Source organism: Mobula birostris, chromosome 32 (genome assembly GCF_030028105.1).
Source record: "Mobula birostris isolate sMobBir1 chromosome 32, sMobBir1.hap1, whole genome shotgun sequence".
NCBI lineage: Eukaryota > Metazoa > Chordata > Chondrichthyes > Myliobatiformes > Myliobatidae > Mobula > Mobula birostris.
The window spans coordinates 18,183,412-18,208,616 of record NC_092401.1 but is presented as its reverse complement, the minus strand read 5'-3'; the positions used below and the strand labels follow the sequence as shown (position 1 = coordinate 18,208,616).

Here is a 25,205-nt window from a genome sequence, read left to right as displayed (position 1 = left end):
AGCATCCTCGTCATATGACATGCACCCAGCAGTATCCTATACAGACTACTTATCACTGAGTGGAATGGCCACAGATGAATCCTGCACTCTCGGTCTACCCTTGCTCTTTCTGGAGGTCACCCACCGTGTGCAGCCCGAACCTTATTAGTCATCACTTCCCTAAAACTCTCACCTCTGCAGCTTCTGACACCTGGGTGATCTTAAGTATGTCCAGCATCAGCTTCAGTTCCCTGACCATCAGGAGCTGGAGCCGGGTGTTCTGTAGATGTCAGCGATACTGTGAGTCTCACAGACATGCAACATCCTGCAGGAGGAGTGTGCCGCAAATACTCCTGCGGCAATTTATTTTGCCTTTTAAGGTCCCTTATGGGACGCTCATTCGGAAGGTTATAGTCCATGGTGAGTTGGGTACTTGGGTTCAGGGCTGGTTTGATCACAGAAGACACACTGTAGTGGACAATGGGACTTATTTTGGCTGGAGGTCTGGGTGGACATGCGTCTTGTTGACATGTTTTGGGGAGACGACGATGTTGAAGGCTGAGATATCAAATCAACAGCATCCCGACCTGCGAGCTCGGCGTGCACTGATTCGCCCGCTGACTCGATGCCAGTTGACCGCCACCCTTTCCTTTAGCCGCAATTGGCTAACGGCCTGGCCAACGTGTCGGCCGCGATTGGCTAAAGGATACGAAGGTCCTGTCTCGCCGTCGGATAGGGAGATCGGCTGCCAGTCCTCGGCAGATATTATCTATGGGTCGTGATCCTGCTTCTCCGCCTGGCGGCAGCGATTGGCTGCCCGGCACCCGGTCTCCACGTCCGACTGCAGCGATTGGCTACCATCAGTTCCGCCTCTACAAACTTCGTCCGCGATTGGTTACAGTAGGTGGCTCCTCCTTTACGCCGGCCACCATGATTGGCTGGAGCGTCTGGTCCCGCCTCTCAGTCTGACCGCAGGGACTGTCCACCCAGCTGATGCCGCTGCATTTAGCTGCCGACCTCGGGCTCCGGGCAGGGGTTTGCTTCTCCGGCCGTGAGCTGTGATCGTCGGCCCAGTTACCAGCAGGTTGGAAGGAAACAGCGAAGGGTGGGAGCTGGGCTCGGCTGTGTTTCTTGAGAGGGTTTTGGAGAGAGGGGCGACAAGAAGACGAGTAGGTGGACGGTGGGAGAGAGCAGGGGATACTCTGTGTGTGAGAGAGAGAGAGAACAAGGGGGGAGAGAGAAGATTGGTATGGTAATTAGAATTGTTTTTTGTTTGTCACATAAACTCTGGCGTTTTTTCAAGGACATCAAAACAGTGCGATGTGGTTAGTAGAAGGCAAACCAGTAAGGGAGGGCAGAATGAGATGCGACATTTACACAGGAAGTGCCAGGCAGGTAGACAGTAACGTTCTAGACCATACCGCGGCAGATCAGCAAATCGTAGGAATTTATTAAAACAGAAACTGAGCCGGGTGCTGGAGTTGGAAAAGAGAGAAAGGTGGGGGCGAGCGGGGGAGGAGGGGGGACGGGAGGGGGAGGAGAAGGGAGAGAAGGAGGGGGGGAGGAGAGGGAGGAGGAGGGGGAGGGGAGGAGAGGGAGGAGGAGGGGGAGGGGAGGAGAGGGAGGAGGAGGGGGGAGAAGGGTAGAAGGGGGAGGACAGGGGAGAAGGGGAGGGGAGGAGTGGGGCAGGGGCGAGGGGGAGGAGGGGGTGTGGGAGGGGAGGGAGGGGGAAGTGGGAGGAGGAGGGGAGAGGGATAGGGAGAAGTGGGGAGGGTGAGCGGGGAGGAGAAAGGAAGGAGGAGGGGATGTGGTAGAATAACGTGGGAGGCAGTGGGAAGAGGACAGTGAGTGGAGTGGGTTGAGATCGAGGAGACTGGGGTGTGAGGCACTAGAGAAGGGGGATGGGGGCATCTGTGGATGACACAGGCAATCAGGAGGGGGCAGGTGCGATGGATGTTGCATTGTTGTAAGAAGGCAGGCGGTATAGAATTAATGGTGAGGGAGTGGGTGAGGAAGGAGGGGGTTGGTGAGAAGGTTATATTGTATTTATTATACTTTCCTGTTGTTTATATCCTCAAATATGTTGATTTGAAGATGGCTTTGTGGACCATAGGCATCGGTGCCCTGGGAGCTGCAATCGGTGGTATATTGCTGGCGAACACTGACATTATGATGCCCAAGCCAGAGTCTGCATCACTGTCCTATTTGTCAGCGGCCGACCTGAGGACGCTGGATCAAGGCAAGTGTAATATTCACCACACATTGTAGTCTTTCTCATTTCTATTCCCATTGTGGTTCAACCTCACATGGTCTCCCAGCAACTGAATGGTATCTCCAAATTCAAAGGCAACTTCTCTCTGTCAGTTATACGACTATTGAATGGTTCCCTTGTTTGATGGACTCTAGTCCTCACAATCTACCTCATTATGGCCATGCACCTACTGCTCTTTCCCTGTAACTGTAATACTGTACCTCATTCACTACCATCTCAATATACTGATGTGGTGAATGATGTAGTGGGCAGCATACAACACACAGATTGTCCCTGTACCTCAGAATATGAAACACAAAACCAATTTTAAAAATTACCAATTTACCCTTGAGCGATCCTACCCTATCGTTAGTTAGAATGCCTTGGGGTTTACTTTAATCCTTGCCAAGGATGTTTCATGGGCCCCTTTCGTCTCATCCTTCCTTCTCCTCTGGTTCCTTTACTTACCTTGTGCACCCTATCCAATCCCAGCTTCCAAAGTCTTGCAGATGCTTCCTTCCTAACTAAACTAACTCCATCTTTCATCATTCAAGGTTTTCGAACCTTGCTATTCTTGTCCTCCTTTCTCACTGGAGCAAACTGGACTATAAACAGCCTCCACTTGTCCTACTTTCTACGAGATTGACTCTTATTCATGGCTATCTTAAAGCTTAAGGAGTCATGATCATTATTTCCTAAGTGTTCACCCACTGACAGCTTGCTTACCTGTCCAGGCTTATTTTCCCACTAGTTGAACTATCCACATACAGCTTCTAAGAACCTCCTTGGACACAGCTAACAAACTCTGCCCCATCTAAACCTTTTGCATTAACCAGTCTATGTTGGGGAAGTCAAAATTGGCTACAGTAACTGTTGATTTTGTTCCCTGAGGCAAATCTCAAGGTTGTATAATTTATATATTCTTCGATAATAAATGTACTTTGAATCTTGCTCCTCCATGTCCAATGGCTATTTGGAGATCTATAGTATAAACCCATCAAGAGTGATGGCACCTTTTTTACTTTTTCAGATCTACCTGTATTGACTCAGTTGATCAGGCCTGAGTTTTTTCCCCTCCAAGTTCAGCTGTGATATTGTCCCTCAGTAATAATGCAACCCCTCGCTGTCTCTTCTAAAACATTGAATATCTAAGCAACCAGTCCTGTTCCCCTCCCAACCAGTTCTCTATAACTGCCAAAAGGTCATAATTCCATGTACTGATCCATGCTCTGTTCATGAGCGTAGACATAGGAGTAGAAGTAGGCAATTTGTTCTTTATACAAGATATGAAGAGGAATAGATAGAGTGGATAGCCAGCGCCTCTTCCCCAGGGACCACTGCTCAATACAAGAGGACATGGCTTTAAGGTAAGGGGTGGGAAGTTCAAGGGGGATATTAGAGGAAGGTTTTTTACTCAGAGAGTGGTTGGTGCGTGGAATGCACTGCCTGAGTCAGTGGTGGAGGCAGATACACTAGTGAAGTTTAAGAGACTACTAGACAGGTATATGGAGGAATTTAAGGTGGGGGAGTTATATGGGAGGCAGGGTTTGAGGGTCGGCACAACAATGAGGGCCGAAGGGCCTGTACTGTGCTGTACTATTCTATGTTTCTATGTACACTTGCATTGAAATAAACGCCTCAGTCTCTATCATGTTGTTTATATCTGCTAGTCTTGTCTGTCTGACTTCACAATATTGCTGCTCATGACATTTGACTTGGCTTCAATCCATCTGTAACCTGGTGCTCTGGTGCCCATCTCCGACCTTTAAACTTTCCGAGGTAGCAGCAGCAAACCTCCCTGTCAGGATAGTAATTCTGTTGGGGTTTTAAGGTATAAGCCGTCCACCTATTTCAGATCAGCCCTGCCCTGAGGAGCTCTGATCTAGAACCCTGAAACCCCACCCCTCGTCCCACCTGTTTCTCAACTATATGTTCATCTGTTCTTTCTGTTTCTACCCTCACTAGCAAGTGGCACTGGCAGCAATCCAGAGATTCTACTCCAACAGAATTTAGGAAAGAGCAAACAATGTCATTTTTCTGTCCCTCTTTCTCTGTGGGGAAAACTCTTCCTCGCCTCCCCACAATGCTTTATACATTAAATCTAACCCCTCTGTTAAGAGAATTTGATGCTTCCTGCTGTGTGTTGCACAATATTGATGGTGGAGTGGACTGCGAAGGTTGTTTAAGATTACAAAAGGGTCTAGGTGAACTGAAAAGTGGGTAAAGTAATTGGAAATGGAATTTAGTTCCAGCAAATGTCAGTGTGTTCTTCGGGAAGCTAAAGCAGGGCAGGTGATGTAGCCCAGTAGCAGACCTCTCAGGAGCGTTGTGGAACAGAGACCTCGGGGTACAAGTACATAGATGCCTGAAAGTGGCAACACAGGTAGCGTGGGAGGCACGTGGCATGCTTGTCTTCAACAACTGAGGCACTGCGTAGAAGGATTAGGACATCTTGTTCCAGATGGGCAAAACCTTGGTCAGGCTGCAGCTGGAGTATTGTGTGTCGATCTGGCCAACACACTGCAAGAAAAATGTGATGACGCTAAAGAGGACGCAGAAAAGATTCAAAAAAGAGGTTCGTAAACGCAGAATACTCTGCAGATGCTGGGGTCAGAGCAACACTCACAGCACGCTGGAGGAACTCAGCAGGTCGGGCAGCATCCGTGGAAAGTTGCCTGGATTAGTAGGCTTGAGTTATAAGGAGGGAGATTAAGAGACACCGAAGGCTCAAGATACTGCAGATGCTAGAATCTGGAGCAACAAAGAATGTAATGGGAGAATTCAGTGGGTGAAGTCACATCGGCGAGAGGAAAGATTTGTCATTTCTTGTCAAAACCCTACAGAATGGGAGTAGGTTTTTGGCCCCAACCATTATCTTTTCCTTTCCTCCCACAGATGCTGCTCGACCTGCTGAGTTCCTCCAGCAGATTTGTCTGTTGCGTAGGCTGTTTTCTACTTAAGAATTCAGGTCACAAGCAGCCCTCGGGGATGGAACTTGTCCCAACCTGGGACTTCCCTGTACTGTATTATTCACCAACTTCCTGTAAAGATCTTTGCCTCTCATTCAATGGTTTAATCACCGTTTATATTGTTTCCAGAGGGGCGTACATTTAAAGCAAGTGATCTGTGGCAGCACAATGGAGCAGTAATCATGGCGGTTCGAAGACCAGGATGATCTTTGTGCCGGGAGGTATGGAGCGAATTCTTTTTCCTTTAGTACCTTTTAAGTGAACTCTGTTTAATTAAGGACCCAACTGGTCCTTGCTGATCAAGATTCATGTCAAAATGCTGGAGGTACTCAGCAGGTCAAAGTATCTGTGGATATGAATGAGGAGTCGAGGTTTCGGGCCAAGACCCTTCATCATGGCCAGTTGGCCCTAACTCTCTTTCCTGCCATCCTTGAGCACTGAACTAAACTGTTGTCAGCAATCTTCACAAACATGTTCAATCACTGTTTTAAACTATGTGCTGATACAGAACATAGGGGAGGACAGTACAGGTCGAGGACAACAGCCCACAATGTTGTGCAATGAAACCAATTCAATTAGTAATCAACTGTCCAACTAAACTAATCCCCACTGCCTACAATGTCCATATCCTTCCACTTTCCTGATATCCCTGTGCCTACCTAAACATTTCTTAAAAGTCTGTACTGTTTCTGCCTCCAGGACAACAAGGGAAGCTGGAAAAATCATTGCGACGACTACACACTACAAACTGCCTTTTCCAGAGTCACCCTTCTGCACCCAGACTCCTGCAGTTTGCAGCCTCACAGAACAGTGGTGGACCTGGCGCTGGAAAGGGTCTTGTGGATCTTGCAGTTTATGCTCAGTGGGAATGTGGTACAGGACAGGAAGGCGGGTATTGGAAGGCACTCTTCTGCCCGCATCCTGGGCCTTTCCAGCCCTCTACCACTGCAATATCTCTTTCCAGGTTCTAAACAAATTCTGACCCGATTACTTCTGCCTATTGCTTTTATAAATCTTGCCTCTATGCAGCAATTGCTGTTCAGCAGTGGTCTCTCAGCTCAGATTTCACATGAAAATGGGGCAAGCAGCTGCTAAACAATTAATTTCTAAAGAACGGAAGTACTTTGCTTTTACCGAAGGTGTGGTTGGACAACCACAAATTGGTGTGGGTGACCCAAGGCCCATCACAACATAAACTTCCTGACAGTGAGTTCATTAAGGTGACACCTCCCTTTCCCTTTGCTGAGTTCTGTTTAAATGAAACCACAGCACTAGCTCCAAGAACAGCTGTTATCCCTCAGCCATCAGGCTCTTGAACCAGAGGGAGAAATTTAACTTACCCCAATGGGGAACTGTTCCCACACCCTATGGACCCGTTTTCAAGTACTCGTCATCTCTTGTTCATGATATTTATGTTCTTTTTTTTAAATTCATTATTATGTTGCTTTCTTTTTTTCTTTTTGTATTTGTAGTTTGTTGTCTTTAGCACGTTGGTTGTTTGCCAACGCCGATTCTATTGTAACACGCACAAAATGCTGCAGGGACTCAGCAGGTCAGGCAGCATGGAAAAGAGTAAGCAGTCGTCGTTTCAGGCTGAGATCCTTCTTCAGGACTAAAGTGATGTATTGGTTTCTTTGTATTTGCACAGGTATTGTGTCTCTTTGTATTTATTGAGAATGCCTGCAAGAAAATGAATCTCTGGCTTGTGTATGGTGACATTTTTTATTTAATTTTTTATTAAGTGCAATCGTGAACAATAGCCAGATCAGAACTGCTGATCAAGTCAACTGGTTCCCAAAGAGAACTTTGACAGGCCAATCAGATGGTTCACTGCTGCTCAGCGATAGAACACAAAAAAATCATATGTACAATTAAGAAACATTTAAAAATAGTAGAAATACTGGGGTCATGATGATCATGATGAAGTCTGCTGGAGAGAGACATTTATACACATGCTGTCCTCCATAATTCAAAGAGATTGAAGGATCAGGTTGCAGGGTGACAAAACGTGACAGGAGCACTTGGAACTAAAAACTAATCCCTACCGGGAGAAAACAGCACCTATTCTTTCCGCACTGTTCTCCAGCAGTTTAAGGACTAAGTCCAGCCAGAACATTACTCACAAGTGCTCTTGAAAGTCAGGTATTAACTCTACCTACCAACAACCAAGCATTGCCATCCTGGTCCCCTTCATGATAGCTTATGAAGAAGCATGTAACTTCCTTCCCAGAGATGATTGGAGTTTGTGCACTCGACTCTTGAAGGCTTGGACCCCATCGTCGCAGATGTTTCCAACCACAGCATCCGGAAGGCTGTTCCAAATTCTGATAGCATGGTGAAGGAAGCTTCCATCCAGTGTGTAGGTTCTTGCATCAGGCATAGAAACAGCATGAGCAGGCATAGATAAACTCGATCGTGTAGTGCGCCGTCTCTCATAAGGTGAAGGCAGCATGGTGCGAAGGTCTGCAGGGCTGTGGCTGGTGTGCACTTTGTATAGCACAGAAGCTGCAGCAACCTGTCGTCTATGGTGTAAGCTACTGATGGCTAGCTTCTCACGAGCTGTGGCTTTATCTACACCTCTAATCCTGAGGGCCTTTCCTTGAATGGACTCAAGCTGGCTGAGGACACTCTGTGAGGCATTCATGCATGATAAGCAGGCATACTCTTGTGATCCTTCGTACATATTGTACTTTGATAATAAGTTAAGTTTGAACTTTGAGCTTTGAAATTCCACCCCGTGTACACCAAGTAGAGAATAAACCAGCTATGGAAATGATTTTATTTTTTAATTTTAGCAAGGAGTAGGCCCTCCCAGCCTTTGAGCCAGGCTGCCCAAGGGCCTGGGCATTCCACAGGAGGACATAGAGAGATTCCTTCCAGAATGGTGCCAGAATTGAAGTCCGAACTGCAGAACACCTCGAGCCGTAATAGCATTGCGCTGGCCACTGCACTGCTGTGGCACCCACGGGTCTCGAGTTAATTCTTCAGGAAAGGTAACACAGAATGGGTTTAGCTTTCAACTGTTGTAAAAAAAAAGGATAATAAGGAATTTCCTTTCACCATGTGCATGCTAGCAGCCAGATCAACAGACAAGTCTTTCTTGAGAACTTCCCCTCCGTCAAAGAAGCCAGTGTTCAGCCAACTTAATTCGGTTCACATGATTTTTAAGAAATGACTATGAGCACACTGGATACAAAAGCACCACTTCCCAGCAGCAGTGCTCAAGGTCTGTGGGTCCACGGTTATCTGTGCCCCTCACGAAACAGGCCTGGTAGAGCAGCAACTTTGAGATGTACCCAACAGTGTGCGAAATTCCAAAATACGTCCTGTTTACAAAAAGCCAGACAAATCTATTCTGACTAATTATAAAATTGTAGAAATACTTCCTGAGAAGTCTGAATTCAGCAAGTCACCAATCACTTTGACAAACTTCTGTATGCAGTAGGGAGGGACTCAACGCATTTCAAAGTTCAAAGTAAGGTTTATGATCAAGAGTACGTGCATGTCACCACGTACAACCCTGAGATTCATTTTCCTGTGCGAGTACTCAGCAAACCTATATGGTCATGCACTTTGGCAAAAGGAATAATGTCATTGAAATCCATCCAATATTGATAGGGCCAGATAGAGTGGGTGTGGAGAGCATGTTTCCTGTAGTGGTGGAGTCTAGGTCCATTGGCACAGCCTCAGAATTGAGGAATGTGCATTTAAAGCAGAAGTTGATGGTTATTGAATAATCAGCCATCAAAGGTTACAGGGAGAAGGCAGGAAAATGGGATTGAGAGGGATAATAAATTGCCAAGACGGAATGGCAGAGCAGACATGAGGGGCTGAATGGCCTAATTCTGCTCCCATGTCTTAATCTTATGGTCCAAAGTCACTGAAACGTGGAGCACTCAAATGTGCCCTTTCAGCCCATGCCGACAGTCTGCTCATCTACACTTCCTCCATTTCCCCACATTCGAGCCAATATCCCTGTACATCTTTCCTCTAAGTACTTGTCCAAATTCTGTAACCTCCTTCGGCAGCTTGGGTCAGACGTGCACCACCCTGTGTGTGAAAACATTTGCCCCTTGCACCTCCTTTTAAATTTCTCCACTCTCAGAAACCTGGCCTTGGAAGAAGATTCTGACTATCCGTGCCTCTCTATGGTTACCCCATCAGCCTCCTGGGTTCCACTGCAAATGAACTCTCTCCTTATAACGATAATCTTCCTTTCCATGTGATGTTCTGATGAATTACTTCTGTACTTTCTCTTGCTACCTCATCTCTGTAGTGTGGCAATCAGAACTGTGTACAGGACCAAAGATTTGTACATCTGCATCATGATTGGTAATTGATGCAGGAAGGTTTGTGGATGATATCCACATAGATTTTAGTAAAGCATTTGACAATTTCCCAAGTAAGAGGCAAATCCAGAACACTAAAATGAACGCGATCCACAGTCACTTGGCCATTTGGATTCAGAGTTCTCGTGCTTCTGGAACATACAGGGTTTGATGGGGCATTTGGCAGGGATCCATACTAGAACCTCTGCCTTTTGAGATATAAAAAGTAACTTGGATGAAGTGGTAGATGGGTGGGTTAAGTAAGTTTGCAACCAGTACAATGGTTAGTGGTGTTGCAGAGAACATAGATGATTGCTAAAGAATAGAGCAGAATATAGATCAGTTGCAGGTTCGAATTTAATTCAGCCAAATGAGAGGCATTGAAATTTGGGAGATCAAATGTAAGGGGACAGTACAGTGTTAATAGCTGAACCTTTAACAGTGTTAATGAGCGGAATGATCTTGGTCTCCCTGAAAGTGGCTGAGCCTTGATGGGGTGGTAAAGAAGGTGTATGGCATGTTTGCCTATGTTAGCAGAGGCAGGAAAGACTGCTTCATAAAACTCTGGTAAGGCCATATATGCCGTACAATATCGCACTGAATTCTGGTGATGTCATTATAGGGTGTGAAGATTTTGGAGAGGGTGGAGAGGAGTTTTAATAAGATGCTGTCTAGATTAGAGGGCATACGCTTGTAAGGAGAGGTTGGACAAACGAGCTGTTTTTTCTTGAGTGTTGAAGGTGGAGGGGGAGATCTGATAGAAGTTTATAAAATTGAGTAAGGAATAGAGTAGGTGTTTAACATCTTTTTCCCAGGATTGAAATGTTTCATAGTGGGCATGTGTGTAAGCTGAGGGGGTGGGGGAGGGGAGAGTACAAAGGAGCTGTGGGAGGCGAGCTTTTGTTTACATCGAGAGTGAAATAGGGCTAAGGAGACCTTCAGCATATGAACGTGAAGAGAAGGGAGGGATGAGTCCAATGTGTGGGCAAGTGAGATTAGGTTAATTAAGAGTCGGGTTTGGTTTGATACAATATTGTGGGCTGAAAGAGCTGTACAATACTGTACAATGATCCCACTCAGGATCAATAAAGTACTTATTAATCTATGCTTAGCTTAATTTGCAATAAAAATGACCTTATAATAAAAATGGAGTGCTTCTAACCTGTAAATACTTTACCTCAAAGTTATTCTACCAGGTAATACAAAAAAAAAACTTCCTCTCATCCTCCTGTTTTCAAAATTTACAGCTGTCTTCTAGGCCCCCTGAACCGATCAGTAATGGGGCAACTTTTTTTTCCTTTGCCCCTAAGGGAACAACACCAGCTTGTCTAGCTGAAATGTTCTCATCGCTGGAGCCATTCCTCTCTTGAATCTTAATATTGAGTTGAAAGCCAACAATGATTCAAAGGTGAGGTACAATCCAGTTGCTGGGAGACCATGTGAGGGTTGAGCCACAATGGGAATGGAAATGAGAAAGACTACAATGTGTGGTGAATATCACACTTGCCTTGATCCAGCATCCTCAGGTCCCCTGCTGACCGATAGGACAGTGATGCAGTCTCAGGCTTGGGCATCAAAACGTCAGTGTTAGCCAGCAATATACCACTGACTGCAGCTCCCAGGGACCGATGCCTACCGTCCATAGAGCCATCTTTAAATCAGCGTGACATTTGAAGACTTAAACAACAACAGGAAAGTATAATAAATGCAATAAAATTATAATCACCTCACCAACCCCTGTCTCTCATTCTTTTTCTCTCTCCCTCACCATCATTAATTTTTTAAATTTTTAATAAACTTTATTGAACAAACACATTATCTAAGAACAAGCATTGGCTATCAGTCCACAATTCACTGCACAATGAATACCTATATTAACAATACCAGGGGTAGAAGAGAGCAGGAGCAAGAGAAAGAAGAATCAGAGCACAAACATACAATTACATACAAACATTCACATGATCTATATAATTTACAACACCCCTCAATGTAGATTTACATCTAATTTAAATAAAATCATAGTCCTCAGAAATCAACTCAGATCCAACATTTTACCAGGCCCCTGTATGGACCTTTCACTGCGCCAGGTACACTATAACAGGCTTCCATCTTTCCAAGTAAGAGTCCATTTTCAGTTGTAAACTTGCAGTGATATTTTCCATACAGTTCACTTCTTTCAGTCTCTGTATCCGTTGTTCCAAAGTGGGTGGGCGAGATTTAAGCCAATTGAGTTATCATTTTGTCAGCAATCAGAATCAAGACTCTTAATATGTATAGTTTATTCTTCTCTAATGCAGATTGCGGGAGGTTGCCTAAAATTAAATGACTAGGTTCTAAGGGTATACATGTATCTAAAATCCTTCTTATTTCCTCAGTAACCTTGTACCAAAATTTCCTTAATTTGGGGACAGTCCCAGAATATATGTGCAAAATCTCCCACTAGGCCACAGCCTCTCCAGCAAAGTCTGCTGTATTTTTCTGCACATAATGATATTACTAACGGAGTTTTAAAGTACCTCATCCTTATTTTCCAAGCAAATTCCCTCCAGTTGGGAGTCATGGCATAAGTGCTTGAATAGTCCCAAGACCTCTCCCACTCTTCCTCTTCTATTATGGTATTTACCTCCAATTCCCACTTATGTTTGACATCTAACGTGTTATCCATTGTATCCAGGTGTTTTTTTTATATAGACAGGATACAATTTTCTGGGATTGTGACTTACCCATGATGATCTCTATCCAAAATTTTTCTAAGTTATTTGGCTGTATTTTAAGATTGTTCCATTCTTTGTGTGATGTAAGGTAATGCCTAATTTGGAGGAATCTATAAAAGTCACTTGATACAAGGTCATATTCAGTTTGGAGTTGGGGGAAAGATTTGAGCCTCTCACCATCAAACATTTGGTCCACAAGAACCAGGCCTCTTTGCGCCCACCTGTTAAAACCAGAATCTAGTCTTGCTGGAATAAAATCTGAAATATGTACAATTCTGGTTGCCCTTGATATAGCCCTTGGAAGATTTAATTTTTTCCTAATTCTATCCCATACTTTCAATGTATAGTTAACCCATTCATTCTGAGACTCAACATTCTTCCACACGTTTGGATTAAAAAAGGGAAGATCTGCTAAAGATAACTCACCAATTGAATTTTGCTCTATGTGAACCCATCTTGAATCCACATCTTCTCTGATCCATGACACAGTTGCTCTTAATTGGGCAGCTCAATAATAGGTCTTTAAATGAGGCAAAGCTAAACCTCTCTGTTTTTTATTTGAGTATAACACTTTTAGTCTCACCCTGGGCCTCTTTTTCTGCCATATAAACCTACTGATAAGTCTATCCAACATTTTAAAAGCAGATATAGGAACTATTATGGGTAGAGCGCTGAAAAGAAAAAGAAACCTGGGCAAAACATTCACCCTGATCACTTCTACTCTACCTATCGGCAATAAAGGAAGCATCTCCCAATGTTCAAGATCTCTCCTCACTTGGTTAATAAGTTTAACATAATTGGCTGCAAAGAGTTGGAAGGAACTATGAGGTAAACTAACCCCCAAGTATCTAAAGCCCTGTTTTGGCCAACAGAAAGTCACTTCATCATCCACTTGGTCAGGTCCCTGTAATCATTATAGCTTCAGATTTCACTTTGTTAACTTTGTATCCAGAGACCTTGCCATAGCTTCTCAAGCATTGCACAAGCGGGGGAACTGATGAAAGAGGGTTCTTTTTAAAGGGAAGAATGTCATCTGCAAATGAAGCTGTCTTATGGGTTATACCTTTATCTGTTATACCCTCAATTTGTTCATTTTGTGTCATTAACTCAGCCAGTGGTTCAATGCTTAAGGCAAATAATATCGGGGATAGGGGACTCCCCTGTCTGGTTCCCCTTTTGAGCCTGAAGAAAATTGGAACAGTATCCATTTACTCTAACCCTGGAAATTGGATCGCTATTCAGTGTCTTCATCCAACTTCGAAATGTTGCATTAAAAACCATAGTCCACGTATATCCAATCCACCCTCGCAAATGCCTTCTCGGCATCTAAGCTAAAGAAGCATTGAAGCGTGGAAGGACCTCTGTGCTAAAGACTGGATATTTAAAGCTCTTCTAACATTATTTGCTCCCTGGCGGCCTGGAATAAATCCAGTTTGATCTGGATTAATCAATTTTCCTATATCTTTCTGTAGTCTCTTTGCTAAAGTAGAACAACGAATCTTCACATCAGTACCAAGCAGGCTGATTGGTCTATATGAACTGTGCTATAGGGTCCTTGTGGATTACTGATATGATTGCCTCTGACCAGCTCTTTGGGGGGGCGGGCGGTCGTGTTCATTCAGAGCATAATTGGAAAACTGTACATAAAGCTGGAGTAAGTTCTGTTGTAAGTATAGAACTCACCCGGAAATCCATCCGTACCCAGAGATTTATTATTTTTTGAATGCTTTAATAACGTCTTTTATTTCTAGTTCTGAGATTGGTTGTGTCAGTGAAACAATCTCACTTTCTGAAAGTTTGTTCGTACAGATGTCTCTTAAAAATTTCGTCCAGCTTGCCTTTATTTTCTGGTGGGTCCGAAGAATCATACAGATCTTTATAGGAGGCCCTAAATGCCTCTGCTATGTCATTTGGGTTCGATACCTCGGAGAGAGTTAAAGGATGTCTAGTTTTTGGTACAACTCTGTTAGATTGTGCCTTTCTCAACTGAAATGCAAACAGACGGCTGGCCCAGTTCCCTATCTCGTAATACTTTTGATTTGTGTATCTAAGTGCACCTTCTGCTTTATACGTGAGCAACTCATTCCAGGTATCCCTGCGCTTTTGGAAGTTTTTCCAATCACCCTTGTTCAGTGTTAATTTGTGCCTTTGTTCTAATCTTTTTTATTTCACTTTGTAACTAATTATATTTTTCATTTCAGTATTTTTTCATTTGAACAGCCACATCAATACATGTTTCCCTAATCACAGCTTTTGCACAGTATCGAGGGGGAAACCTCCCCATTGCCATTTGTCACAAAATATTCATCAATGCATTGTTTTAGTTGATTAAAAGAAGAGGGGTCCGTCAACGTGGAAACATTGAGTCTCCAATATTTGAAATGCCGCTCAGAGCCTACTTTCAGTACAAGCCTAACAGGAGCATGATCTGACAATGTAATGGGTTCAATAACACATTCCTTCACCTGATGTAGATTCTTCTTTGGGATGCAAGTAAGGCCAGTTCTTGAATATGAGCCATGGGCTCTTGAGATGTGACTAAAACCCCTGGCACCTGGATTCAATGCTCTCCAGCCATCAACTAGCCAAAGCTCATCCAACATAATTTTTACTGCTTTAGACTTCTTGCTCAGCGGTTCCCCATTCCCAGGTAATTTATCCAAACTCCTATTAAGAATACCAATTAAAGTCTCCTCCCACTAAAACAGTACCTCTAGCTTCCCTGGCAAGTAATAAAGCTACTTCTTTTAAAAAAGATGGAGGTTATCTTCACTCGGTACATAGATGTTCATGATAGTAAACTCTTCACCTCCCATCGAGCCCATAGCTAACACACATCTACCCTGCTTGTCTTTAACCTCTTTTTCCACCACAATATAAACTGATCTGTTAATTAATATTGCAACTCCTCTCTTTCTACTATTAGGGCAGTATGAATAATAGACTTGATCTACCCACTCTCTTTTTAATTTTTTGTGTTCCATGTCTCTTAAATGTGTTTCTTGTAGTAGAGCTATAGAGCAATTAAGTTTTATCAACAGAGCCAATTTTTTTCCCTTTTAATGGGGTTATTGATTCCATTAATGTTATAATTAATTATGTTCAAAATGGCCATGATACAGTACATCACTTACTACATCACCACCCCCCTCCCACCTTCAACCAAACCCAGCATTTTTATAGTATACATGAGGAACTCTGCAGATGCTGGAATTTCAAGCAACACACGTAAAAGTTGCTGGTGAACGCAGCAAGCCAGGCAGCATCTCTAGGAAGAGGTGCAGTCGACGTTTCGGGCCGAGACCCTTCGTCAGGACTAACTGAAAGAAGAGCTAGTGAGAGATTTGAAAGGGGGGAGGGGGAGATCGGAAACGATGAAATCTGAATTTTTATAGTATAATAACTGAAAAACTTGTGATGACCTGCCAATTCCTGGCGAACTACTTACAAAAGAATGTAACCCACAAGGTATAACAAAACCAAACAAGACTTCCAGAAAGCCAGCTGGTCTTTTTAAATTCCTGATAAAACAAATTGTCTTAACTGCTTTTTCTCTTATCAAGGTCAACCCCTGATAATAATTAACCAGGGAGTAATGACCCCTGCTTCTCTCTGGGGAACACGCACACAGTGCTATCATAGCTACAAACAACAGAGAAAACATATCCCCCTGGTTGAGTTGTTGCCCTCCCTTGGTGATTCCTTTTCCTTTTCTGTCTGCTTAACAAAATTTAACTCTCTTCCCAACCCCCACCACGAAACTGCATTGTATATCAAAATGTCATTGTGCTGATAAATAGCTGTACATGTTGGTGAAGACAGTTAAATATTACTCACACCCAGAAATTATTAATCAGTCCAAAGAAGACACCGTTCATAATACCTCAAACATGAGGAAATCTGCAGATGCTGGAATTTGAAGCAACACACACAAAATTGCTGGTGAACACAGCAGACTAGGCAGCATCTCTAGGAAGAGGTACAATCGACGTTTCGGGCCGGGACCCTTCGTCAGGATTAACTGAAAGAAGAGATGGAGATTTGAAAGGGGGAGGGGGAGATCCAAAATGATAGGAGAAGGCAGGAGGGGTGGGGTGGATCTAAGAGCTGGAAAGTTATATCCTCTCATATCCCTTTTGCCAATATTTCTCCCTGGGCCTCTCATCCTATGATCCTCCCATATCCCTTTTGCCAATCAACTGTCCAGCTCTTGGCTCCATCCCTCCCCCTCCAGTCTTCTCCTATCATTTTGGATCTCCCCCTTCCCTTCCCACTTTCAAATCTCTTATTATCTCTTCTTTCAGTTAGTCCTGATGAAGGGTCTCAGCCCGAAACGTCAACTGTACCTCTTCCTAGAGATGCTGCCTGGCCTGCTGCGTTCACTAGCAACTTTGATGTGTGTTGTTCGTAATACCTCTTCCTTTGAAAGAAAAAAAATATAATCGTCCTCTTCTTATGTCAGGAAAGCTCTCACGTCTGCCTCCGACAGCGCAGTGCTCCGCCCTCCGCTGCACCTGCCGTACCTCGCTGATGAGTCGTTGCTCCAGCTTCTTCCCCCCCACTGACCGGCACAGAGATGCCCAGGTTGTTCAGTGTAGGTAAAGCTTCAATCAAGGAAGGAACCGTCTTTACTCCAGCATCCGAGTTTATTCTCAGCTGCGCTGGGAAGCGACAACTTGCTTGCTCACCTTTCTCCTTTCGCTGTTTGATCACGGTGCGGACTTTTGCTCCTCTTTTCTGGCCCTCAGGAGAGTAGTCCTGATCAAAATAGATGACTCTGCCTTGGAAGATAACTTGTTTTTGTGCCTATGCTTGATGCAGTACTGCCTCTTTTACTGTATAGTCCAAGAAGTGTACAATGACAGAGCCCGCTAGTGCAGAGGGCGCCGGCTCTGTGATCAGGGATCAGTGGGCTCTCTCAGTGAGCCCTCTGACAGCCAAAGCATCATTTTAATTAACTGTTTTGACAAACCCCACCATGTCTCCTTTCTCACTACCCTCAGGTATCTGATAAATTCTTAGGTTGTTTCCTGGTAAGCAGTTCTGGAGATCATCGCAAGCCGCGGTGAGAGCGGCTTCTCGCTTCAACAGGTATTTAAGTGCTCTCTCATGCCGGAAATGTGCGTCCTCGTTAGCACTAATTCTAGACTCAGACTCATTAGATTTCTGCTCAAGTTGGTCCAGTCGCTCCTTCAGGTCTGTCATCGAGGTCTCCAGTCTAGGTAGGGATGCTTTGGTGTCCGAAAATGACTCTTTATTTTTCTTTGCTCAGCTCTTTCAACTCGCATAGTATCACGGCCATATCTTTCTCCTCATCAGCTTTGCTAGCTTCAGCCTGTTCTGGGGCCAGCTGTATCTTTTTGTCTTTGCTTTCTCTTTGTATTTCTTGTTTTCCAGCATGTTATGAAGTCTGAGATGCCATACTCTTGTTCTTCTACTCTTTACTTAGCAAAAATATCTTTCATAGATGGCCAAAAATAACTTAACAGCTATTATTCCTCATGTTTCATGGGAGGGAATGCGAGGCAGGTCAACGCTGAATTATGGCATCGCCAGAAGTCCCTCACCATCATTTCTACTCCACCTGTCTTCTCCCTACAACTCCACATCCATTGCCTGTGCCATCCACTCACACCCCACCTCCTTTCCCCATCTGTCCATCTCACATTGCCTCTAATGTCCCCTTAGAGGGTGTCTGTCCCCAACCCTCCCTCCCCGCCCCCCCCCCCACCACCCACGAACTGGGCAAGTTGCAGAATTTCGTCTGGGCCATTAGCTTCAAAGTAAGTATGCAAAAAGACAAGTCTGGTCTACGTGTTGATATTCTTAACTGGAGAAAGGCCAATCTTTATGCTATGAGAGAGGATCTGGCAAGTGTGGATTCGGGCAGGCTGTTTTCTGGCCAAGCAGCGCTTGCTAAGTGGGAGGCCTTCAAAGGTGAAATTTAGAGTACAAATCTTGAATGTGCATGGCAGAATAAAATATAAAGATAACAGGTTATGGAACATTGGTTATCAAAACATATTGGGGCCCTGGTTAAGTGGAAAGAGAGATGTATAGCAGGTGTTGACAGGTGGGAACAAATGAGGCGCTTATGGACTATAAGGAATGCAAAAAAAACACGTAAGAAAGAAATGAGGAGGGCTAAAGGAAGGTGAGGTTGCTCCAGCAGACTGGGTGAAGAAGATTCCCAAGGGATTCTACAGATATGTTAAGTACAAAGGGATTGCAAGGTACAAAATTGGTATTCTGGAAAATCAGAATGGCAATCTATGCCTGGAGCCAAAAGAAATGGGGAAGATCTTAAAAGGATTTTTTTTTTTTTTTTGCATCTGTATTATTCAGGAGATGAACACAGAGCCTATAGAAGTAAGGCAAAGCAACAATGGGGTCATGGACCTTATACAGATTACAGAGGTGGAGGTGTGTGCTGTTGTGAGGCAATTTTGGGTGGATAAATCCCCAAGGTCCGACAAGGTGTTCCCTCTGACCCTGTGGGAGGCAAGTGCAGAAATTGCAGGGGTTCTAGCTGAGATATTTAAACCACCCTTAGCAAAAGGTGGATATCTAATTTTGTTCCGCTGTTTAAGGAGGGTTCTTAAAATAAACCAGGAGTTATAACCTGGTGAGCCTGACATCAGTAGTGGGAAAGTTACTGGAAGGTATTCCAAGGGACTGACATATAAGTATTTGTATAGACATGGACTGATTAGGGATTGTCAACATGACTCTGTGCATGGTAGGTTATGTCTAACTAAGTTTTATAATGCATTTTGAGGAGGTTACCAGGAAAGTTGAAGGCAAGGTTGTGGATGTTGTGGATGTTGTGGATGTTGTCGATATGGTCTTTAGCAAGGTGTTTAGCAGGGTCCCGCATGGGAGAATCGTTAAGAAGGTCAGTCACTTGACATTCAAGAAAGGTAGTAACTTTTATAAATTATGTCGGACATTGGCTTTGTGAGAGAAGCATGAGAATGGTGGTAGTTGGTTGCCTTTCTCACTGGAGGCCTGTGACGTGACTAATGGAATGCTGCAGGGATTGGGGCTGAGTTCATTTTTGTTTATCATCCAGATCATTTATTATGGATGACAATGTGGTGAACTGGACCTGCGAATTTGTGGATGATACCAAGACTGGGGGTGCAGTGGGCAGTGAGGAAGACTATCAAAGCTTGCAGCAGGATCTGGACCAACTGGGAAAATGGACTACAAAATGGCAGATGGAATTTAATGCAGACAAGTGCAAAGGGTTTCACTTTGTGTATGACCTACCCTGCTTGGTCCTACCAATGAATGCTAGTGGTAGAACAAAGGGACATGGGAATACAGATCCATAATTGATTGAAAGTGTAGATAGAGTCGTTAAGAAAGATTTTGGCATTTCTAGTCCATGTATGATTACTGGAGATGGAATGTTATGTTGAAGATATAAATAAGGCCGAAAGAGTGCAGAGAAATGTTACAAGGATATTGCTGGGTCTGGAGGACCTGAATTATGAGGAAAGAGTGAATGGGTTAGGACTTTATTCCTTGGAATGTAGAGGATTGATGGGAGACTTGATAGAGGTATACAAAATTATGAGGAATATAGATGGGGTATATGTAAGCAGGCTTTTTCCACTGCGGTTGGGTTGGACTACAACTAGATGTCATGGAGTAAGGGTGAAAGGTGAAAAGTTTAAAGGGAACTTGAGGGAAAACTTCTTCACTCGGAGGGTGGGACGAGCTTCCAGCACAAGTGTTGCATGCAAGCTTGATTTCAATCTTTCAGAGAAGCTTGGATAGGTATGCAGATGATAGGAGTTTGGAGGGCTATGGTTCGGGTGCAAGTCAACAGTAGACGCTTTAAGTGGTTCTACATGGACGAGGTGGGCTGAAAGACCTACTTCTGTGCTCTAATTTTCAATTACTCTTACGTCCACCATCCTTGATTTCATGAGAACAAATCTCAGCAATGTATTCTGGCTCCTCCCTTCCCGTCCCAGAACGTTCCAGTCAGTCTCCCCTCCCAGGTTCCAGACTGAAGCAGTGAACTCCCTTTCTTCAGGGAGATAGCAGGACTCTGCTAATTCTGGCTGGTTTTCACACAGAGACAAAGTGCTGGTGAGGCCGCATTTGGCAAGTCTCTATCCACCCTTACCAATTTTTATCTATGCACGATAGGAAACACCCTATCTGGATGCATAACAGCTTGGTATGGCAACTACTCTGCCCGTGACTACAAGAAACAGCAGAGATGCGGACACAGCTCAGCACGTCACAGGAACTAAGCTCCCCTCTATGGACTCCGTCTGTACTTCTCACTGCTCAGTAAAGCAACCTGCATAATCAGCAACCCCACTCACCCACCCCAAACGTTCTCTCTTCTTCCCTCTCCTGTCAGGTCAATGATACAAAGAAAGGATTGAAGAAGCGTCTCGGCCCTGAAGAAGGGTCTCAGCCTGAAATGTCGACTGATGTATTCATTTCCGTAGGTGCTGCCAAGCCTGCTGAGTTCCTCCACGCTTTGTGTGTGTGTGTGTGTGTGTATTGAATTTCCAGCATTGGCAGAATCTCTTGTGTAGACATTACACAAGCCTGAAAGCACATAGCACCGGGCTCAAGGACAGCTTCTAGCCAGCTGTTGTCAGACTGTTGAATGGGTCTCTCTACAATAATATGGACTTTGACCTCACAATCTACCGCGTTATCTTGCACTCTGTCGATTGCCTGGAGAGAACTTTATCTGCAGCTTTTACACTTCATTCTGCACTGTTACTCTTTTTCCTTGTTCTATCTTAACGTCCTGTATAATGATTAATCTGTTGATAAGGAAAGCTGTTCACTGTGTCTTGGTACATGTGACAATAATGAACTAATACCAATGAACCGATGCTAATATCTGTGGCAAGAGTTAATGTTTCTTTATCAAACGCCCTTCTCTCTTTTCCCACAGATGCAACCTGAGCTGCTGAGTATTTCCAGCATTTTCTAGTTTTATTTTATCTTTATTTTTCAGTAAATAACTGGTACAATGCTCTCTGGGATGCGCGTTCCCAGTCTCCTTTCAGTTTCCTTTATACCTCATGCTGGTTTGACTTTTGTTGTGTCTTCCTGCAGGAGGCTGCAAAGATCTCCTCCCTGAGACCCCAGCTCGATGAGTTGGGTGTCGCTCTTCATGCAGTCGTCAAAGAAAACATCGAACCTGAATTGGAGGCCTTCCAACCCTATTTCAAAGGAGAGATCTTTCTGGATGTCAATGTATGTACTGGATGTCCGATTGTTGGGAAGTAAGGGGAACAGTTATCGGGGCAGTCCCTCCCCACGAGAGGAATGGGGAAGAGAGGAGTGCTGGACAACGGGAGCACAAATTGGAGTTTCATGTTGAGTGTTAGTGGCTTATCTTGCATTTCCCTGGGACGCAGCTTGGCTCCCTCATTAACTGAGCTCAGAATTGTTTTGTGCCCCCAAGTTTGGAACAAGGATGGGCCTTGGCAAAACCTGGTTCCGCAGATGCAGACTGCATGCAGCTGGAATCGGTGACAGTGGGCTGTAAGGAGGTCTGAGGGTGACTATTGGGTGCTCAGATGCAGCAGGGCAGAGGAGGCATCACTTCTTCCCAAAGTTTCTTCCCCACTCTTGATTGAGAACATGGACTACCAGGCCAGCAGAGAGCTGGTGAGATGATTGTCTTTCCAATGGCACCCCCACAGCATCCAACCCACACCCACCGTGACCATAACTATGTGGCAGTGAACCAACCACCATATCCCTCCTCCCCACTTGCACATTTATCTGTCCTGAACATCGCACTGCCCCCATCCCTGCCCTCCCATTCCCACGTGTTCCCTCCTACCACACTTGTGGGCTCCCACCCTCACACTCCCTCCTCCCCACCCTCCGCACCCTGTATCCTCACTGTAAACGATGCTCCATTTGCAGAAACACTTCTATGGTCCGAGGAGGAGGGTGCTGGGACTGATGGGACTCGTCCGTCTGAGTGTCTGGAGGAACTTTTTCCGAGCCTGGCGGAACGGATTCACCGGGAACACTGCTGGAGAAGGATTCATCCTGGGAGGAGTGTTCGTCATCGGACCTGGGGAGCAGGTAGGGGTGTGGCACAGAGTGGGGGAGTGGGACAGAGCCATACACATCCACTGAAGTGGGTCAAAGTTTTAGATGCCATGATGAATGTATGCAAAAACCTAAGGAAGTAGAGGTAATGTCATGCTTTCTTCATAATTGCACTGCTGTGCTGTGCCCAGCACAGGTCCTCCGAATTTAAAGTTGCTGACCCTCTCCACCTCTGATCCTTGGCTGAGGACTGGCTCGTGGACCTCTGGTTTCCTCCTCCTGAAGTCAATAATCAGCTCCTTGGTCTTGCTGACTTTGAGTAGAGGGTGTTGTTATGGCACCACTCAGCCAGATTTTCAGTCATTTCCCCCTATATGCTGATTCGTCCCCATCTTTGATGACAGTGGTGTCATCGGCCAACTCGAATATGGATTTGGAGCTGTGCTTGGCCTCACAGTCTTAAGTATAAAGTGAGTAGAGCTGGGGTCCAAGCACACAGCCTTGGGGTGCACCTGCGCTGATGCAGATCGCGGTGGAGGAGAAGTTGTTGGAAATCCAAACTGACTGGGGTGTGCAGGTGAGGAAATTGAGGAGCCAATCGCACAAGGAGGTACTGAGGCCATGGTCTTGAAGCTTATTGATTTGTTTTGAGAGGATGATGGTACCAGTGCTGAGCTGTAGTTGATGTAGAGCATCATGATGTAGACATCTCTGCCGGGCCTCGCACGCAAGTGCAATTATGAAGAGAGTGCAGCAGCACCTCTACTTCCACAGGGGTTTGTGTAGATTCAGCCTGACATCTAAAACTTTGAGGGTGTGTAAGGACAGAGGAAGAAGGAAATTATTTTGACAGAATGCTGCCTCGCGCTTGTGCTGAAGTGTTCGTGTTTTGCCCACGCAGGGGGTCCTGTTGGAGCACCAAGAGACGGAGTTTGGTGATCATGTTGACGTTCAATCTCTGCTTGACGCTGTTGGACAGATTAAACCTAGGAATGAAACTAAATCCGAGTCCTAGAAAATGGGAAAGGTCGATTGATGAGAGAATGGTCAGCACGAAACGGCGTTCAAATCTAAACTGACACATCACACAGTAACCAAAAATTGAAACACAACACTCAGCAAACTAAACACAACACTAAGCAAGTCACTCAGTCCCCAATGATGTAAGTGCAACACTATGTACTGGACCATCTGGTGCCTAGCAGTCTAGAACCTATCATTTGCACTGGTGAGCTGACAGAACCTTGATTGGTTATCTACCCCCAAACACAGTTTGCCCCTCTGATCTGCACGGACTCCTGGCTTTTGCTGTATTCATGAAGGTCTGATGGTAAAAGTTTCTATCAGATCTGATGCTCACCAAGCCAGTCAGGAGAGTCTGATGCTAAACGTTGTTGGTAAATCAACCAGCACAATAAAGGAAACATTGTCAAGTGGAAATTTGTAATTGCAGTCTTATTTTCCAATTTTCAAGCTCAGTCGTTAACATGATCTCGGTCATGATCTGGATGAAGTCCTTGCTCTTCCTGTGCTTTTCAGTCCCGCACCAGTTCTACTATAACTGGGTGTTGCCCTCTGCAGGAGATGTGCCAGGATGTTGCAAGGATTGTAGGTTTTTAGTTGGGCAGAGAGCTTGGATAGACCATAAGACAAAGGAGCAGAAGTAGGCCATTTGGCCCATCGAGTCTGCTCCGCCATTTTATCATGAGCTGACCCATTTTATCCTATTTAATCCCACTGCCCCGCCTTCTCACCATAACCTTTGATGCCCTGGCTACTCAGATACCTATCAATCTCTGCCTTAAATACACCCAACGACTTGGCCTCCACTGCCGCCCATGGCAACAAATTCCATAGATTCACACCCACTGACTAAAAAAATTTTTTCGCATTTCTGTTCTGAATGGACGCCCTTCAATCCTGAGGTCATGCCCTCTCGTACTAGACTCCCCCATCATGGGAAACAACTTTGCCACATCCACTCTGTCCATACCTTTTATCATTCAAAATGTTTCTATGAGGTCTCCCCTCATTCTTCTAAACTCCAAGGAATACAGTCCAAGAGCGGACAAACGTTCCTCATATGTTAACCCTCTCATTCCCGGAATCATTCTAGTGAATCTTCTCTGTACCCTCTCCAACGTCAGCACATCCTTTCTTAAATAAGGAGACCAAAACTGCCAACAGTACTCCAAGTGAGGTCTCACCAGCGCCTTATAGAGCCTCAACATCACATCCCTGCTCCTATACTCTATTCCTCTAGAAATGAATGCCAACATTGCATTCGCCTTCTTCACTACCGACTCAACCTGGAGGTTAACTTTAAGGGAATCCTGTACGAGGACTCCCAAGTCCCGTTGCATCTCAGAACTTTGAATTCTTTCCCTATTTAAATAATAGTCTGCCCGTTTATTTTTTCTGCCAAAGTGCATAACCATACACTTTCCAACATTGTACTTCATTTGCCACTTCTCTGCCCATTCTTCCAATCTATTCAAGTCTCTCTGCAGACTCTCCATTTCCTCAGCACTACCGGCCCCTCCACCTATCTTCGTATCGTCAGCAAACTTAGCCACAAAGCCATCTATTCCATAATCCAAATCGTTGATGTACAATGTAAAAAGAAGCAGCCCCAACACTGATCCCTGTGGAACACCACTGGTAACCGGCAGCCAACCAGAATAGGATCCCTTTATTCCCACTCTCTGTTTCCTGCCAATCAGCCAACGCTCTTCCACGTATGTAACTTTCCTATAATTTCATGGGCTCTTATCTTGTTAAGCAGCCTCATGTGTGGCACCTTGTCAAAGGCCTTCTGAAGATCCAAATATACAACATCCACTGCATCTCCCTTGTCTAGCCTACTGGTAATTTCCTCAAAAAATTGTAATAGGTTTGTCAGGCAGGATTT

At 44.8% G+C, this 25,205-nt stretch overlaps 1 protein-coding gene across 3 annotated transcripts; it reads left to right on the top strand.

Moving 5' to 3' along the window:
* The first annotated feature begins 938 nt into the window (after nucleotides 1–938).
* Nucleotides 939–23,734, top strand: LOC140191216 (peroxiredoxin-like 2A). 3 transcript variants are annotated; one of them, XM_072248396.1, is made up of 6 exons: nucleotides 939–1,063; nucleotides 2,093–2,218; nucleotides 5,329–5,420; nucleotides 21,341–21,481; nucleotides 22,163–22,327; nucleotides 23,196–23,734. In XM_072248396.1, exons 2-6 carry the CDS (start codon nucleotides 2,149–2,151, stop codon nucleotides 23,307–23,309), a joined length of 582 nt encoding a protein of 193 aa, XP_072104497.1. In that variant the 5' UTR covers nucleotides 939–1,063; nucleotides 2,093–2,148; the 3' UTR covers nucleotides 23,310–23,734. The 3 variants fall into 3 exon arrangements, with proteins under 3 accessions (XP_072104497.1, XP_072104495.1, XP_072104496.1); XM_072248394.1 differs by having other exon boundaries at nucleotides 2,074–2,218; XM_072248395.1 differs by lacking the exon at nucleotides 939–1,063 and adding an exon at nucleotides 1,125–1,148 and having other exon boundaries at nucleotides 2,074–2,218.
* The last annotated feature ends 1,471 nt before the right edge of the window (nucleotides 23,735–25,205 follow it).